General features: G+C 46.4%; 1 protein-coding gene across 1 annotated transcript in view; it reads right to left on the bottom strand.

Moving 5' to 3' along the window:
- SLX9 (SLX9 ribosome biogenesis factor) overlaps nt 1-18,732 on the bottom strand; it is a 55,262-nt gene that overhangs the window by 34,674 nt on the left and 1,856 nt on the right. The window contains exon 2 of the mRNA XM_075027757.1: nt 18,456-18,564. Within this exon, the coding sequence (XP_074883858.1) occupies nt 18,456-18,564 (109 nt within the window). The remainder of the gene's footprint in view (nt 1-18,455; nt 18,565-18,732) is intronic.

Here is an 18,732-nt window from a genome sequence, read left to right as displayed (position 1 = left end):
TAATTCATTCCAAGAGGTGCCCAAGCACCTCAAGTCTCCTTCCCCCCTCATGGGCGCACACACTGCCCCATAAGCAGAACTGGTCCAAACACCGCTTCACCGCCTCTTCCAGCCTCTGTTGTTTCTGGTAGCTGCTGCTTTTGTGCTGTCTCAACTGCTCTTCTGCTTCAGTGAGCGATTTAGAGCTCCCAAAAGCCCTGAGGCACTAATACAATCACCAGCTCTGCCATCTTACGCAACACACGACACTCCCACAGCATCTTCCCCCTTGGACAGCCCTACATCCACTCCCCACTCCTCTTCTGCCTGGCTCCAGGGGACACACGGGCACCATCCCACAGCTTTACCAAGCCCCTTGGCAGACCACTGTGATCATTACCTCACTACAGGCCTCCTACAGCATTCTTCATCTCCTGCCAAAGCTGGGCTTGACCACTCTGCCAGGGACCCTTTGTCTTTCCAGCAATGATTCTCACACAAGACAATTTCCTTTTTTCACACAAGTCTTAAATTAGAGCAAGCCACTCTACTCCAATATGCCCATTTGGCTCACTTAAATGAAGACGAAATCTTTAAAAAAGAAAAATCAAGATCTGGGCCCCTCTAGTAGAGGCAGCTGCTATTTTTTTCTCCATCCCATCACCTCTTCCCCTTTTCTTTATTTGAAACTTCCAGGACAGGATCAGTCACCCATCCTGGAATGACATTCTCCTGCTAGAATCTATTTTAAAACAAGAAAAATTTTAAAATAATGACAGGGCTCTACCACTTTGTACTTCGTGCTCTCTACACTCCCGACAGCAGCACACACAGACAATAACAAGCCTCAGCAAACGGCATGCACTGCTGCACAGCATTTATACCATGTCTGCATTAGCAAAATGGGTGTTCTCACCACAGCCCCCTCTATCCCATTGTCCTGGTTTTAGCTGGAATAAAGTTAATTTTCTTCTGAGTAGCTGGTATAGTGCTGTGTTTTGGATTTAGGATGAGAATAATGTCAATAACACACTGATGTTTTAGTTGTTGCTAAGCAGTGTTTATACTAAGTCAGGGACTTTTCAGCTTTTCATACTGCCTTGCCAGCTGAGGCTGGGAGTCCACAAGAAACTGGGAGGGGACACAGCCAGGACAGCTGACTTAAATGAGCCAAAGGGGGATTCCATGCCATATGACGTCATGCCCAGTATATAAACTGGGGGTAGTTGGTCAGGGGGCACTGTGGCTCGGGGATTGGCTGGGCATCGGTCAGCAGGTGGTAAGCAATTCTGTTGTGCATCCCTTGTTTTGTATTATTATTATTTGTATTATTAGTAGTAGTATTTACCCTTCCTTTTCTGTCCTATTAAACTGTCTTTATCTCAACCCACAAGTTTTACTCTTTTTTTTTTTCCCCGATCCTCTCCCTCATCCCACTGGGTGGGGGGGAGGGCGTGAGTGCCTGCGTGGTGCTTAGTTGCCAGCTGGGGTTAAACCACGACACCCGCGCAGCAATGAGATCAGCAGCTGCCAGAAGAGAGCTGTTGCAAGAACACCCTTGTCACTAAGAGAAATAACAGTTGGTGGGAAAGGACCAAAACACAGCAGGTGCTTCTCTGACACTCCCTGCTGTCAGTTTTCAGAGCTGCCAGACATTTGGCATTGCCTTGATCTTCTCAGGTCTACGACTACAGCACCAAACCAGAGAGCCTTGAGACATACCTGTCCCCTCATCTCTGCTTACCTGTATCCCTACGCTTACAGGGAAACGTGGTCTGGCATCATTCCTGTAAAGAAAGTGTTCCTGAAATAAATAAATAAAAAAACCCTACACACCCCTTTCCAAGCAGTAGTCTTGCAATACTTAGGCTCACCATGCCCAAAATACACTACTGAGAACACCTGCATCCCCAACAAAGTATTGTATTAGTTCTCAGGAGAGACTTTCATTGTAAAAGAAGGGCCAGCAAAAGATCGTTGCATATTGCATGGAAGATGCTGGCAAGAAGAGTATTTCTCTGCAGTGAAGAAGGCTGCTGGCATGAGCACTGTGCCTGCTAATTTCCTAATATAGACCAAACAGTCAAATGGGTTTAGATCCACACATCATGCACCTACAGACTCATCACTGTCTTACTTGGTATAAGACTGAGTTTAATCTTTTTACCCTATTGACAGGACATTAATTTTTATCTAATGGACCAAGAACTGCCAAACACTATGAGACATTTCTCTGGCTTTGTTCAGCTTTCCTTTCTTGATGAGGGACTTCCCATTAGTCCTGCCTTCACTGAGGTGTTGCAACAAAGACATGAAGAAATGCCAGCTTCCCAGTGGATCCCAAACAGAGAGCGCAAAGCACAATCTGGACTTCTCCAGGAGGTGGGACTGATCCAAGCTGCTGCGCCAGGAACAACATCTGCCAGCATCCAGAAGGCTGTTCCACTTCACTAGTTTGGGGGCTTGGATATTGCCACCCTAAAAAATAATGTAGAACAGAAAGTAGAAGACAAGTACACCCTGCTGTGCGAGAGCCCCCACCCATGTGAAGAACGCATGGCACCTACCAAGTCCTGAGGAACCTGCAGCTATGTGTCCCTTTGAGTGGACACGTGCCCCTTCAGGTAGGGGAGAGGAAGATATGGAAATCTGCAGGATGTAATGTGAAAACACCCAACACATTCTGGTAATGAGAGAAAGGTGTTCTGTCTCCCCCTTCCAATCCTCACACATGCTCCACCACCCTAGGCCAAGGAGCTTCAGCAAAGGTTCTCAAGACACAAAACCTATTTGCACATCTCTTGAAATATTCATTTCCTTCTAGTTAATGAAGTTTTGCTTCCACTGAGGACCTTGCAAAATCAGAGCCATCTGTTAGAAACCAATGGCTGATACTGCTAAAACTGAAAAATCTATTTTTCCTGCTATTCCAGCTGCCTTGAACTAGCTCATGTCCCCCGGAGAGGTCAACAGTGTGCAAAGTATTGCTTAATAAGATGTGCACTGGAGAGGTTTGCTCCTAGCCAGGATTTCTACACAGCTCTTTCTGAAGCCAGAAACACACTAGCTGCAAAGTCAAACAGCGCTACAGCCTTCTTCTATGAATGTTACATAATAAATAATGCATTTAACTATTGTGATGTTGGGTTCCAAATCCCAGCCTCACTTAGCCTTTAAAGACTGTGCCATAATTATTTATAGTCTTTATATTACAGAGAAAGCAGTGGGAGGCATACTATCAGATCTCATTTAAAAATTACTTTCAGATGAAGCAAGTTTGGTTTTTTAACATTTTCTTCAGGCAGAAAAAGGTGGCAGCAGCAGCTGGGGTACAGCAAACAAATCAATAGATGCATATGGACATATAGGTCAAGTAGGCTGAGCAAAAAACAAGTTAGCTGTGAAACATTCCTTTGGCTGCTTTTCCACATGCGGTGCTAGCCATTTGTGGTTTAATCTTAGAGAAGCTCTGTCTCGTTTGAGCCTGCAACACTTACAAGCTTCCAAGAAGCAAGTTTTTACTATAATTGCTCTGTTTCTTTACACTGACTAACATTTTCATACAAGCATCGCTGTTTTATACACTTATTGCACTAGGAAAAACTGAAGGAGGAACTGGAAAATTTTGTTCTGTGTCCTGCAGAGCAGAAAATTATAATTCAGAAATATAGAACTGACCTAGAAAAAGGAAGAGTTATTCTGCTGCCCTCTAATGAGCACATCTAACATCTGAAAAAGAGCACTCTCAAAGAGAGATATGCTGTTCAGCCACAGGCACGTCCTCTCCTGCTACAGAGCTGTCAGCAATGCAGTCACAGCTGGAGCAAGGCAGCACCTCCTACACAGCAAAGACTGGCAGAAGAAACAGCCAGATGGACCCGAGACCTATTCTGTACTTTGCTGAGCTTAGACTAGAGTATATGGCCGTGTCCTGTTCTGTCCCCATTCCTTTGCCAAATAGAGAGAGGAGGGGCGGTTCCTAATTCTGACCTTCAGGACACAAGCAACTATATCAGCTCACCTCTGCAGCTTCCATGAGGACAATTCTCCCTCTAAAGATATCCCCAAAGTACATTTGCTTCATTCGCCTTCTATGCCCCTTCCTTGGGTCTGTCTGGCTGCTATTCACACATTAGATCTCTTCATTCAACCTAGCAAATAAATTACTGTAACCTCATGATATGGAGTTAGACCATATGCTTCACCGCCACAGAGGGCCACGATGTTGTTACAGGTATACAGGTACAACACAAACATGGAGGAATGACTTCCTTAACCATCTGTGAGTGTTAATGAAAAGCAAAGGAATTCAGTTCTCATGCAAGAGTCTCTGGATCTCCACAATGCTTGGAAGACATTCAGTTGAAAAAAAACAGTAAGGAAGGCAGAGGAACAGCCACAGAGCAACAGTTCTACCTGGTACTGAATTTAATCTCAACTTTTACCGAGCTATGGTAATGTGGTGGGTTGACCTTGGCCAGCTGCCAGACACCCACCCAGTTGCTCCTTCACTCCCCCTCCTCAAGAGGACAGGGGGAGAAAATAAGATTAAAAGTTTACGGGCAGAGGTAAACAACAGGGAGATCACTCACCAATTAACATCACAGGCAAAACAGACTCGACCTGGGGAAAAGTAATTTAATGTATTGCCAATTAAAATAGAATCAGGTGGGTAGAAACAAAGACAGACACTAAAACACATCCCCCCACCACTGCCCTTCTCCCCAGGCTCAGCTTCACTCCTTCATTCCTGACTCCTCTATCTCCTCCCCTAAGCAGTGCAGGGGGACAGGGAATGGCATTACAGTCAGTCCATCACAGCTCCTCTCTGCCACTCCTTCCTCCTCACACTTGCCCACTATAGTCCTCTCCACAGGCTGCTCCGGTGACTGGAGCACCTCCTCTCCTTCTTCTCTGACTCTGGTGTTCACACAGGGCTGTTTCTCACTTTTTTTTCCTACTTCCCTGCCTGCCCAGCATTTTTACCCCTTCTTAACTATATGTTTTCCCAGAAGCACCACCACTGTGACCAATGGGCTCAGCTGTGGCTGCAGCAGTTGCACTGGAGCTGTCCGGACCTGGCTGTGCCCAGAACAGGGCAGCCCCGGCCTCTCCCCCTGCTACCAAAACCTTGCCACTTAGACCCAATACAGGTAAACAGGCCAACACCCTCTATTTTGGAGGAAGAAAAGACATGAAGAAGTTATAATAACACCATATAAACAGTATCAACACATTTGTATGCTATTTCCATAAATAAAAGCCACTCAGGTACAGGCACTAAAGCAACAAGCATGCCTGCAGCTGCAGAGGAGTATATGTAAGCCCAGCCCTGGGGTCACAAATCACTGGCATGAATCAAAAGCAATAGCCAGAAGCTTCACTGAGAAAAAGATGAAAGTGCTACTGAACGAAGCAACTTAAATTCAAAATAGTGATTTCTGTCAGCAGAATTCCTGCAGTCTGGAAGAGCCTTCCCCTACCTCCCTGTCGACAGGCGCACCAGGTTATTTCAACACAAAGCACACTGAAAAGTAACCACTGCATGTATAGACACAGCCTGTTCCCGTCACAGCCAGGAATGTCCTACCCATGCTAAAGCAGCCCATTCCCAGTTACATAAGAACACTCAGTGACCTGAATTTACAAATAATCTTTATTTTGAAAGGAAGGAGAAGAAAACAGAGATAATTAAAACCAAATTTAATAAGCCATGTAGCTAGGAAATGCAACAGAAGCAAATCAGCTCAGAGCATGCACATGCACAGCCACATTAGGCATGAATGTCGAGGATACCTGCAGAAACCAAAATTCTTTAAGCAGACCTATTGATTTTCTGTGTGTCCTCCACACACAGTCAAGCACATAGCACCAGTGGGCCAGGAAACAAGTCTGTGTGCCCCATTTTCCCTCAGATGTCCTGCCAGGGATGCTCTGAAACACCATGTTTCATTGCAGTTTGTTAACAATATCACTAAATACAATGCTTTCAAGAGTACCAGCTGACAGTTAGTCCTTGCTTGAACATCTGCTTGATAGCCTATTCTTCTCCTGCAGGATCAATTTTCTGTGGTTAGCTTCATGGCATATTTGCAACACTGCTGGTTTGATCTAAACTTGTCCAACTTACCATTTCAAACAACTCAGAATATTTCAGTAGCCACTGCATTTAATCCTTGCATAGTCTTGTTTCCCGCATTTAGCTTAGACAATGTCCATTGAGATTTACAGTGTTAAAAACTCCATTAAAAAAACAACAAAAAAAAACCCACAAGCCAAACAACTTATTTCCTTTCTATAAGCCACTTGACTAAAAAGCTAAACCCAAATTATGTGCCATCACCAGTTATGCCACATACAAGCATCAGTAATGCCACTTTTGAAGCACTGAAGTGGGCAAACAGACCTTCAGATGGTGCACACATTTTTATCCAAGTGTAAAGAAAATCTTTGTAAATTGCTTACAAAGACTCTTTGAATACCTCTATATCCCAAGGATCCCCTGTGCAGAATGGCTCTCAGCACAGGAGCCAGCACTACATACTATTTGTTAAGTGCATTGCTATCAGTGGTGGCCTGAGAGGAGACAGCTCCGGGCGAGTATCATGTTTTCCCATAATTATAACCTATGGGCCATTAGTACTGTAACTGCAGGATTACAGATTATCTGTGCCCCTATTAACAGGCTGTATAATTTAAAAAAAAACAAAACAAACCAAAACCCAAAACCTCAGGCAAGCTAGACCTGCTACTATTCCAATAAAGGATAACTTACATAGAATACTACTATAGGTCCCACTTAGTCTGAATTATAGACATCAACTCTCAAGAGATCTACCATTAAAGACAGAGCCTGCAATTCAGATAAGACCCACATTAGCAGGGCAGAGACTTATCTCTCAGTAAATCAGAAATCTGATTTATGTAGATGACAATCTTAGTGTAGAAGTCCTTGGAAAAAAAACACCCAAGCAAAATAACCTCTCTTACATGGGCATTTCCCAGGAGTATTAGCAAAGGAAAAAGGAGGCTGACTTATTCCTGCACCCCAAAAGCCTGTCAAGGCAAGTCAGAAGGTGCAACCCAGAAGGAGACCTCTCAACTCATCCACTCTTTACCAGCATCTACCAATTTTCTAAATAGAGCGCCTATTAAATATTAAACTCCCAGGACGTGTATTTCAGAAATACATTCAACAGCTTGACATAACTCCATACCAATGCTGGTGACAAGGGAAGGGCTCTGACTTCCAGAGCTGTCAATCTGCCCTCTCCACAAGCACTTCTTCACCCCTCTTGGGATTCAGTTTCTGAATTCACGCAGCATTAAACTGTTCCTCTCATGCCCCATGAGAGGTTTTCATTATCAGGACTCGTGCTGGATGGTATCTTTGCTGTCAGTGCAGAACTGTGCCTCCTCTCTCTTTGTAGCATTTGTAATTTTATAACTCGATTATGCCAAAGCTGTAACATTAGAACAGCAAAGGCATGGATTTCAGTTCATAACCCTCTTTTGTAACACTGCAGCTTCAGCACTCTCCTAAGCAGGGCTCATCTATTTTTGTGTAAGTAAGGATGTCTGACCATTTTAAACTGATTTAGCAGGAGAATACCAGGCTAGATTAGTATCCTTTTAAAGCTTCGGGAATCACAATCACACAGAGCAAGACACAGCACGACATGTAATCTGCCATGCCCAATCACACCTGACTGGGAATGCAAGGAGGTACACTGGCCCCAAATTCAGCAAGCCCTTCAGTGGCACAAGGGACTGACACATTTGACCTAAAAAGCACATGCTTGAGCATCCAACTTTTACAAAGGATGGAGGAAGGCTTTGCAAAAGCACAGAGCAGCAACTCAGAAGCCTCACCAAAGGAGTCCCCAATCCCTTACTGAGCCCCACCCTCCTCCTCAGCTACACACCTTCAACACAGCCCACAAAGCAGCACATAAAGGCTGCTCCGGGCCAGGCACGTACCTTCCCTCATCACTAGTGGTGAACATTACACAGAAGGCACAGCCACAGGAACCAACCATAATAAGAAATTACAGGGATCTGACACGTTGTTCAAACTCCTAAGACTCATTTCAGGCTCTTCCCACTACTGACAGCCTCCTCTCCCTGGAGCAGACTGCAAACATCTTGGCAGAATCAGGCACTCTGGAAAATGTTACAGTGTTTGTGTAGTGCTCAGTATCCATGACCACTAGCTAGTTGGAGGATATTTTTTTTCTTTTTTAAATGTTAATTTTAAGAACAAGGACTTAGCCACAGCCAGAGGGAGGGGAAGAAAAAAAAAAAGTTAATTACTTTCATAAATATTAACACAACTGATTCCCATGATCTGGCAGAAGGCACTCACAACATGGAAATGGTCTATCTCCAGAAGGGAAGTCAAAGCACTTGAAGCAGTGCAAGTTTCAGACACTCATTTAGCTCTTTTCATTTAACTGCACTGACTCTAATTATAAAGTGGAGTTTCATACAGCTGTTCTCACAGCCAGCACCACACTGCACAGACAATAAAATGCTAAACTAATCTTAGGCAGTGTGGATTTTTACTTTTTGAAAAATTATTTTTATTTAAGGCACCATTGTCTTTAGCTTTCAGTAGGATTCCCACTCCAAATTCTCCCAGAAGCTACCCACAGCAGGTCCATTTCAAGCAGTCCCCACAGCTGTTCACCTCTGCTGTAGAACTAGGTCAACTTGACTCTTGAAGCGAGGTCCCACTGATTTTCATCCTTTGGATAGAAGCAAGAGAAGAGCCCTCTGGCTTCAAGGCAAGTTGTTGCAACCCACAGTCTTCTGTCCGAGGCGTCCTGTACACTGAGGTCATCTGACCTCACTGGAGAGGCTTCCCATACCACAAACCGCTACCAGAGCTCCTCTCATACACCATGCAGTTTTATAACGACCTGTTATAAAACACGCAGACACCAAAACTACCCTTACAAGGTGATCTGGCATTGTCAAGGTAAGAGCAGCTCCTAATGATGCAGTCAAAAAACCCAAATAAATTTCAGCCAAAAAGCAAGCAAGAAGGAACATACGGTAAACTGCTACCTAGAGCAATTTACCCAGGTATGGTAAATTGACACCTGTCACCTTATCAAACGACCAGGGTAGCTATATGGGATGCAGCCTTGCTCTGCTGGTCAGCTCTTCACCTGCTCTCTCCTTTCAACTTCAAGCCATGGCACAGACTCATTACGGGAACTCCCATCCACAGTCAAAAGCAGCCTGCCAGTAGCCCTAAGCCTGAAATAAAAGTAGTTTCAGCTACCATCAAGTCTGTAAACATATTAATAAAGTGGTATACTGGGTTATCAAAAGTTAACAGCACTCCTTCTCCAGGAGGTTCAAGTTTTCTGCTTGCTGCTATGCAAGAAAAGAACTGGGCTCCCCCCTGCTCCATGCCAGTCAGTGCTCAGCTGGGACTGAGGACCTCCTAGCAGGGTCGGTCTCCTCCCACTCAGTGGCACCAGTTCAGGCTCTCGCTGCGGTGCATCACACCAGTCAGGGTACAGTGACGACAGGGTCAGTTACAGCTCAGCTCAAGGCATGGAAGTGAGCAATGCTTTTTGGACCGTGCTTCTGCAAACAGGCAGAGGAACTGCTCCCCCAGTTAATGTAATAAAGACACATACAGTGTCCTTCATAGCCATTTCTGGATGCCAAGTTACTAACCTTGGGGCTTGGGAGAGAGGTAAAGAGTATCATTTTGCCTGTTTAATCCCTGCCCAGCATTTCCCCTTTCCCGGGAATTTTTCCTTTCTTGCAAATTCTTTTATTGGAGGTTTCAAGCACTTTTATACACAATGTCAGAGAAAACACCAGCGTATGGAGGGAAGTTTGCAGTTTGACCTGAAACCTGCATGTTCCAGTCCTGGGACACATCCTTGACCTGTGCAGGTTACACAAAGTACACAGACACCTTGCAGAAGGTATGTGGGTGGGGAAAGGCAGGCAAAAGAGAGGTGTGCAGCCCATGCCTGCCCTGGGAGAAAGTCCTCAAGGCTGAAGGTGGCTGTGCTTTGACTATTCGTGTCTGCTGGGCAGCCGAAGATACAGTGGAGGTAAGAATACAAAAGAGAAACAAAGAACTGCCAAAAAGGCTGCTGGCTTTCATGAGCCTTTCTCCCCAGGCCCCTCAAGCCTGCACAGGGAAGGGGAGCTGGTCTCTACCCAAGGCTGGATGCCCACTGGCATGTGTCATTGTCAGCCTGTTGGGGCAAGAGGCAAGGGATACTGCAGAGCTACTCTGCGTGCCCCGAGACTGCAAAAAGCAGCAGCCACTATCACCTGCATCAGGGGCAGCAGATGAGTGGGACAGACCGGAAGCACAACTTCAAGTGATCAAGGCTGAGCTTTATCCAAGCTGCAGTAGCTGAAGGCTCCTTTGATGGAGCCTAGGTGCCCCGTTTTAAAGCCATGTTGATATCCAGTCACCACCCATGAAAGCGAGAAAGCCCAGCTCAAATGCCATTCAAACAGCCGCTCCTCCTAGGGCAGCATCCATGTGCCAAGTAGAGATTTTCAAAGATGGTCAAATCATTTCAGTGCAACACCACCAAGGGCATCGCCAACAGGCTACCTCTGACACCAGCTTAAGGGAGAGCATTTCAATGCTCCCAAAATTCACACAGACCAAAGCCTGGGCAGCTAATACCAAAGACAGATGGAGCAGGAATATCTTGTCATTTTGGACTAGCACAGCACGTTGCATTTTACACACACATTGGAGAAGCTACAGCCGCTCCTCACAGGCCACTCACTGTTATGCTCAGTTTGCGGAGCAAACCATTTTCACCCCTTTCCATCTGAAGAGCGTTAGAGTGGGGAACAGCTTGAAAAAGGCACTCTACAAAACAAACACAAGACGGGTGTGACAGCTGCCCGCACAGAATTAAAAACTGAAGAAAAGTGACAGCAGCAGAATCGTGAAGATCCAGCAGCTTTCCACACCAGGGACATGGCAAATGACCAACACAAGCAGATTTAAAAATATCCCAAATGCGCATTAAGAAAAAGCACCAAAGGCTTAAAACTGTTACTCAGAAAGGATGCATTCATTAAAACAAGCAGGATTAAATTTTTTTTTAATCCTTCAATTGCTAAATGCTCCAACATGCCAAAAGAAAAAAGCCAAACAACAAAAACCCCAAACAAACAGGAAACCTCCAGCTTCACATGGCCAAGCACTGCGCAATACCCAGGAAGGCACAGCTGAAGGGGGGTACATGACATGACAGGCAGCACGCTGTACGGGAGGTGAAGGAAAGCCTCAAAACGTATGCAATGGGAAGGCTGCCGACATCTCCAGCCTGTTCTTACCAATTCACATCACCAAAAATCTGCCTAAAGAAGGTGCCCAGCGCTAGGATTAGACACAGCAGGAGGGCAGACTAGCACCATGGTCTGCAGAGTAACACAGCAAACATCTTCCCAACAGAAGCAACCTGCTCCTACCAACAGCACAACTCTAGGATTCTCACAGAAGCATTTCACGGAGAAACGTGATCGGGGTGAGGACAGAAGAGGAAGAACTGCAATATTTAAAGGCCACAAACAAGCAGAATCCAACGAACAGACAGGAATAAATTATGGGACACAAAGATTTGCATCCTGTCAGAGCTCCTGAAGAGTAATGGAGGACTGGCCACAGCTGCAATTCTGCAAGCAATGCAACAGTGGATCCACTGCAGTGGTAACCATGAGTCCAGACACTGCAAAAACAGTGATGCTGGGAGAGGAGAGGTCTTACATTGATTCTGGCACATCACCCATTAAAAAAAAAAAAAAACAAACAGCAAGCAAACCATGTCACATGAAGTTAGTGTATGGTACCATGGCAAGACCATGATGCCAACCAACCACAGCTTTTCTGCTTCTCATTTGAGGCTACAAAAGGAGAACAGAATTGGACAAGCAGCTGCAGAGCCCAAGGAGAAGGAAGCAGATACGTGACAGACACAGTAAATCTGGAACACCAGAGCAGAAGCTGAGGTGCAGACCAGAACGGCAGTCAGTGACTCTGCAGAGGGAGGTTTGGTAACAAACAGAACTCACAGAGTATCTACGAAAGGGGAAAAACAAGGCTGTACACAGCCTGCAGACTCCAGCAATTCCAAGCTGTCAGGTTCCTGCTTGGCCTGATTTTGTTCTCTCCTGTCTCCACATTTCTTCAGGAGGAAAAGGGACTTCCTTCTTTGTCAGATGCTCAGTAATTTCATTCCTCTGCGCCCCTCTGTGCCACTGACAGAGGAACCCATCCTGCAAGACAGTCCTGGTCACCAGAGGATGAAGAGTCTCAAGATACAAAGGGACAGTCAGATACTACAGCATGCATGCCTGAAACTCCCCTATAGCTTTGCATCACGTTGTGCAGATCCAGGCTTCAGCAACAGCAAGGCCCAGCACAACGTCTGTTCAGGCTAATGTCCTCTGTCACTCTGTGCCCCCCACCTCAGTACAGAATCATAGACTCAGAGTGGTTTGGGTTGGAAAAGACCTTCAAAGATGATCTACTCCAACCCCACTTTCATCTTTCACTAGATCAGGTTGCTGAAAACCCTGTCCAACCTGACCTTGAACACTTCCAATGACAGGGCATCCACAGCTTCTCTGGGCAACAGTGTCTCACCAGCCTCACTGTAAAAAAATGTCGTCTTTATGTCCAGTCTAAACCTACCTTCTGGTAGACCTCATGGTCTCCTTAAGGACCCTTAACTGGTCCAGGACCAGTGGCAGCAAATGGTTTTAATCCACGTTTCACATTTTCCTGGCTCACCAGTGGCACAGGAAGAGCTAGAGCAATCTGCAGCAAAAGCTACTCTTGCCACAACCTCAGAAATCAAGGTGACAAGCTAAGGTTTTGCAAGCAATTCTGAAGTGGTAGCACTTGCTGCCATTGCACTTTTGCTTTCTCAAAAACACATCTTGTCATAGTTCCCTTCTGGAGAAGCTGAAAATAAAGTAAGAAGCTGCCAGTCCAGTTGTTCATATCATTCCACAACTGGTTCATCATCCACTCCAAAAAAAGAGACATTCCCAGGCAACTGGTTTGCCGGAGCCACATTTGAACAGGCCCTTGCTTCAAACACTGAGTAAGGAAAGCTAAAGCAAAAAAAAAAAAAAAAAAAAAGCAGCAACCCTCCCATACAACAGTAGGACAGGCCATTATTTTTTACTTAGTTGGAAACATTTAATTCCCACGCTACAGAGGCTCACCCCAATGAGATTTATTCACTCACACTAGTAACAGAGGTCCTTGCATGGATTAGATTATGGCAAAGCATTTGATTTACATTACATCAGTGGCTAAGTAAACTACACTGATAGGAAGCAATCATTCAGCAAGCAACTCACTCATGGACTTAACACCAGTGTTCACAGTGATGTTGCTGGATTTTGTTACCTACGAGCATGGGGAAATCATCTGGAATCTGGTGTTAAGATGAGCTAATGATTAAAGAGGAGAAGCAGAGCAGGAGAGAGTAGTTGCAGCAGGTCTGCTTCACCGTACGACATGGCTGAGAGCTCCCCATATTAAAATACTTTCCATTTTAGACCACTAGCTTTCTACCGTCATACATGCAAGACTCACCTAAAATGAATTCCATTTTGGTGACATTTTTTATTACAGTTCCACCCTTTCCTTCTCATGCCACAAGAATGACTGATGCCAGAACAGCCTAAGCTGAACCTCACACCGATCACAAGCACATTGAATCAGCCTTGTAGCTAAGGGAAGCAAGGAGACCATTACCATGAGAGTAGCAGATACTTCAACAAGGCACCCTGCCTCCACCAGATGCACCAGGAATCCTCAGAAAACCTCAGAAAAACAGGGCTTTCAGTTGGTAAGAACCAACACCACCAGTTTATCCTCGCAAAACAAGGGGCCTCTTTCTATTTCCTTTCAGCCCCAGCACCTACCTGCACGGGCACACACAACCACTCGTGTTGACTGAGATGCTAACCCTGCTATAGATGCTGAACTTTCCAACTTGCGTATTGTGCTCCTCCCTGTTCCCTCAGAATAACCACAGCCAAAAGAGCAGCAAAAGCTGGTCACTTAAATTGAGGAAAACTAAGGGGAAAAAAAAGTAGAGACAGAGGTCTCGTCTCTCGTCAGTGGCTACAGGCAATAGCCCCCAAGCCCCAGCATGATGATGGCTTGGTTTCCTACAGGATTGCATCCCTCTGGCTCCAGCACATCAAAGCAGGTCTTCCAGATGAAGGTTTTCGTCACATGGAAGTAACCATGCTCTGCTGCTGTTTAGTTAGCCCCTAGCACATCACACAGCCCCACGGTCACGGTGCAGGCCTTCCTCTTGCCCCAGCTGTCCCACACTGCCCTGGTGGCAGCCCGTGTCCCCTCCCTGCACATCCTGGTGGCCTGAGCCACTGCACAGCCCTCTGGCTGCCTCTTCGCACTGCACACAGGGACCTCATTGGATTTAGGACCACCACCCCAGGGCAGGGGAAGCCTGTCTCCAGTCCTGCTGCAACACTACAAGCCATTTCTAGACCTCCATATCCCTCCCTTTTTCCACCTAAGACCCAGCAAGAGCAGAACCACCATGTTCCACCTATGCATCCCAAACCAGACGAGTTCTTGCATTAAGAAACCCTGACAGCCCCCTCCATTAACCTGTGCAGCCCCTTTCTGAACCCACAGAAACATACAGCATTTATATCATGCATGGATGCAGAGCCCAGAGCTGAATTCACCATGTGAGACACAAAATGTCTTGTTCAGGTGCGTGTCTACCATCTGCTCTTGCCACTGCTTCTTCCAGGTTTGTAGTGGAAGAGACAGCAGTCGCACCCACACTCCCTCACAATGAAGTTTCCAGGCTTCAATCACACCCTGCCTTGCTGCCTTCCCCCAGCTGAAGAGCCCGGGGCTTTTGCTTTAGGAACAACTAAACAGGCACCCCAGGCCTCTGAGCAGCCTTGCTGCCTTTCTCTGAACCTTTGCTGGTCTGCTACATTTTTCTGAGATGAGAGGACCAGGGCCACACATAGCATCAAATAGCTGCATGCACCATGGATTTGTTTATGGAGCATAACAACGCTCTCCAGGTCATTCTCTTTTCCTCCTACTTCCCAACAGCCGATTTGCTTTTTTGACCAGTGCTGAGCTCCAAGCTGACATCTTCTAAAATCTAACCCCATTTCAAGCTCTTCCTCAGACTAGATTTTAATTGGAAGAGACCAGACCTGTAGAATGAAGCACAGTAGAAATTCAGTACACAGGGGGTATTTTTCATTTGCCACTATCAGCTGATTTTACAGGTACTCCAAATAATTCAGTGAATTCAAAATGTCACCTCTCTGCCTCCTGCCCAAGCTGCCCTGACTGTCTTTGTTAGAATCCCACAGTTCAGGCAGCCTTTCCCCCCACTGCACCCAAGGCCCACACTTACACGTCTCCCCACACCCCCATCCTTCTGAAGGCTGCTTTGAATGAAGACAGGGCAATTTGAAACCTGCCTTAGGAACTAGGAACATGAGGAGAAGGCAGTCATCCTCTCTGACAACAAAGCTGAACACACACCCTGAGAAAAAAGTCTGTCCAGGCCAGGCTGGGAGAGAGGAAGGAACTACACAAGCATGTCAAACAGGCAGAGGATGGACAAAGCGGGGAACCAGAAAGTACATTGTAAGCATAGAAGGCAGAGAGGGAGGCCAAGGAACCCAAGAGAAGTAGCCAGCTAAAGATGCACCTTCATAGTCATCTACCCATCCCAGTTAGAGAAGGACAATGAAACAAGACAGACAGGAAAGGGAGCTCCACAACTCTCCAAGTCTTCCAGGCAGCCCCACAGGAGCAGGCCTGGCTGGCTCTTCCCCCTACACCACCACCTCAAACTGGTCTAGGAACAATTGCTCCCTCTGCACCATACTCTGAGGAGACCAGGCTTTCCAGGTCCCTTCCGCTGATCCAGCCAGCCACTATCCTCTCTTAAACAGTGAGGGGGTGTGCTGACAGGTGGAGCTGCAAGCCAACATCACCACCTCTTCTTCCTCACTTTTCCGGCAACAAGCAATCTCTCAACCCCGCATATCCTTCTGGGCCAGCTCCACATCTGACAGTTTCAGAATTAGCAGAGAGCACTCCAGCTCACATAGCTTTGGTGCTCAGGCTCTGTCAAGACAAAAGTTGGGTCCCCCAGTTCAAGCACAAAGCCAAAAGACACAAGCCCAAGTGGAGAAAAGAACAGAGGCAGAATAGTAGTAGGAAGGGCAAACGTTTTACCTGGAAAAGTCTTATGCAGATACCTTCAACCAAGCTGCAATGCCATGGAAGCACAGCCATGGAGTGAGATGCTGGCTTCCGGGGAACTACACCTCCAAAAGCAGAGGGTTGCAGGGTCTAAGGAAGAGCGAGAACAGAGCCAAAACCCATAGCTGCCAGCTGGGCTTGGTAACCCAGCAGAGTGTTTTCTGCCAGGTCCAAGCCCTGTAACCGATCCCTTGTTTCACTCATGCCCTGCAGGCCTCTCTAAGCGCACACTGAAGTTTTCCTGGCTGATCCTAAAGTGTCACAGCATAAGGCCAGATTGTACCACAAAACACAGAGATACCATCAATCTTAGATAATGTGATAATCTTAGGTAATGCGAGGCACACGTGCACATGCACAGAGAACAAATATACCAGCTTTCTCAACTGCTACGTGGCATCCTTGACAGAAAAAAATCTTCTTCAGCTGTGAAAAGCACAGGAGAGAGTAAGCCTACCTACAGTCTGCCCACTTGACCTTCTTAGAGCTTGAAAAGCAAGTGGGAGAGAAACGCTTTTTTGTCTTGCTATTAAATCTTAAAATAACAATGTGTAGGAGAATCCTACCCTCCTGCCCTGTGCACTGAGCTAAGGGGGGATGAGAGGAAGGCAGAGGGGGCGGGGTTGGAGTCAAGTTGAATTTCCTGCTGAACAGGCTCCCAGCTGACCAGAGATCCCAGGAGACAGAGCAGGTCTGCCTAGAATTTCTTTTCTAACTCCAGGGTTTCTGCCATTGTATGCACAGCCTAGTTACAGTTCACTGAATTAACACAAAAAAAATGAATTGATTTCCATAATGAAAAAGCCTCCACATGGCTCCAGAGTGATACAAGAAAGGGCACAGCAGCTTGGGAAGATTTTTAAAAAAAAAAGAAAAAAATAAAATCACTTTTTGCCTCATGGAATTGCAGTTTTGAGCCCCCAAATGAAAAGCTATTTTTAGCTGATCATTTGGAAAGTGCGAGGGAGCACAAAGCATTCAGGTCAGCATCACTGTCTGCAGGAAGCCAGCACGCAGCCTCAAGAGAGGGTTAAACATAGGCAGGCACCGCACATCTGCATCATCAGCACTGCACAGGGACCAGCAGCATAGGTCTATTTATAAACCAGACATGTACAGCTGTAGCCTGCAATGAAAGACTAGGATTGCAGGCTGTCAGCCTCCAACAACATGCTGTCTAATTTAATTAAAGAGATTGCTATGCTTACACGCACACACACATGCACACATGGCCTTTTCCCAGGAGAGTTACGAACAATGAGCTCAGTGTTTTGAGAACAATTCATTTCACAAAGGTTTCTGTGCAGAGGGCAAGCATCTCCAGCAAATATGTCTTCACACAACCTTCCTGCTCCCTCACTCTGTGACCAAATGTGACTGATGGGCTATGGCTGCTACCGCTCACCACTGCTCAGGTAACCACTATCGCTCAGGTGGTTACTGGGTTGGTTTGTAGCCCTGGACATGAAAACAAAGTTACTGTAACAGTATTAATCTGCATAGGGAGAAGAAATTAATTTATTTTGCAAACAAGGTATTTGGGTGTCACACGCATCTTCTGCACCAGGACAGACTGCTGTACCATCAGTTTCCATTTAGAGAAGTGAAACCCCGTTTCAGATACAAAGCTCTGCCTGCCACTAAGCAGCTAGGGGGAGCCATTTCCTCGTTGTGGGACTAGAAAACAAACGCCTCCGCCAGCTCCTCCCTGTTCCCCCTCACGCCCCATACCCCCTGGTGAGCTGGACTCTCCTGCCCAGGAGTCCTTGAGCCAGGGCAGGGACCTAGCAACAGCAAAGGAGAGGAGGAGACAGCTGGCTGCAATCAGGCTGCCGGGTATAAAGCACTGTTGAGGCACAACATGCAACTTGCTTACAAAATATATGGGTACAAATGGCAGCTGCTGGTGGGGGCTCCAGCTGCACAGCACGGCTCAGCAGCCGTCAGGTAGCCTGAAGCTAGTTTCCCACCGAAGGAGCACTAAGCACATACATGCCTCTCTGCCTCCTCCAACCCCAAACAGAAACCACTTTTGAAAGCCCCTGCAGGAGGAACACGGGAAGCTGTGTTTGGGTTCAATTCTCCTGGGCTTGTTCTGACAGCCACTGCAAATACAGTCCCGCAGTGTCTTTGCTCACAACCTAACGTGGCGCTCATTCAAAATACAACAACAAACCTGTTCTGGAGGAGATGATGCTTCTGGAGTCCAAGTCGAGCTTCCTTACTAGAGTACCAGGGTCAATCTCCAGCCCCGAGAAGACATTAGAAGACGGGAAGTCCCAGTCCTTATCCAAAAGAAACATTAAGCAGGAGTCAGTACAAACACCATCAGGCAACGTTCATTAAAAAAAAAAAAAAAAATTAAACCCAGCACCAGCCAGATGGGAGCAGGATGCACGCTCCAGCAGCAGCCTGCAGGTGCCTCTCCTGAGCAGGCAGGGTTAGGTAAGTTA

The sequence above is a fragment of the Buteo buteo genome, chromosome 5 (genome assembly GCF_964188355.1).
Source record: "Buteo buteo chromosome 5, bButBut1.hap1.1, whole genome shotgun sequence".
Lineage (NCBI taxonomy): Eukaryota > Metazoa > Chordata > Aves > Accipitriformes > Accipitridae > Buteo > Buteo buteo.
The sequence above is the reverse complement of the archived record's forward strand: the minus strand, read 5'-3'. Positions and strand labels throughout refer to the sequence as shown.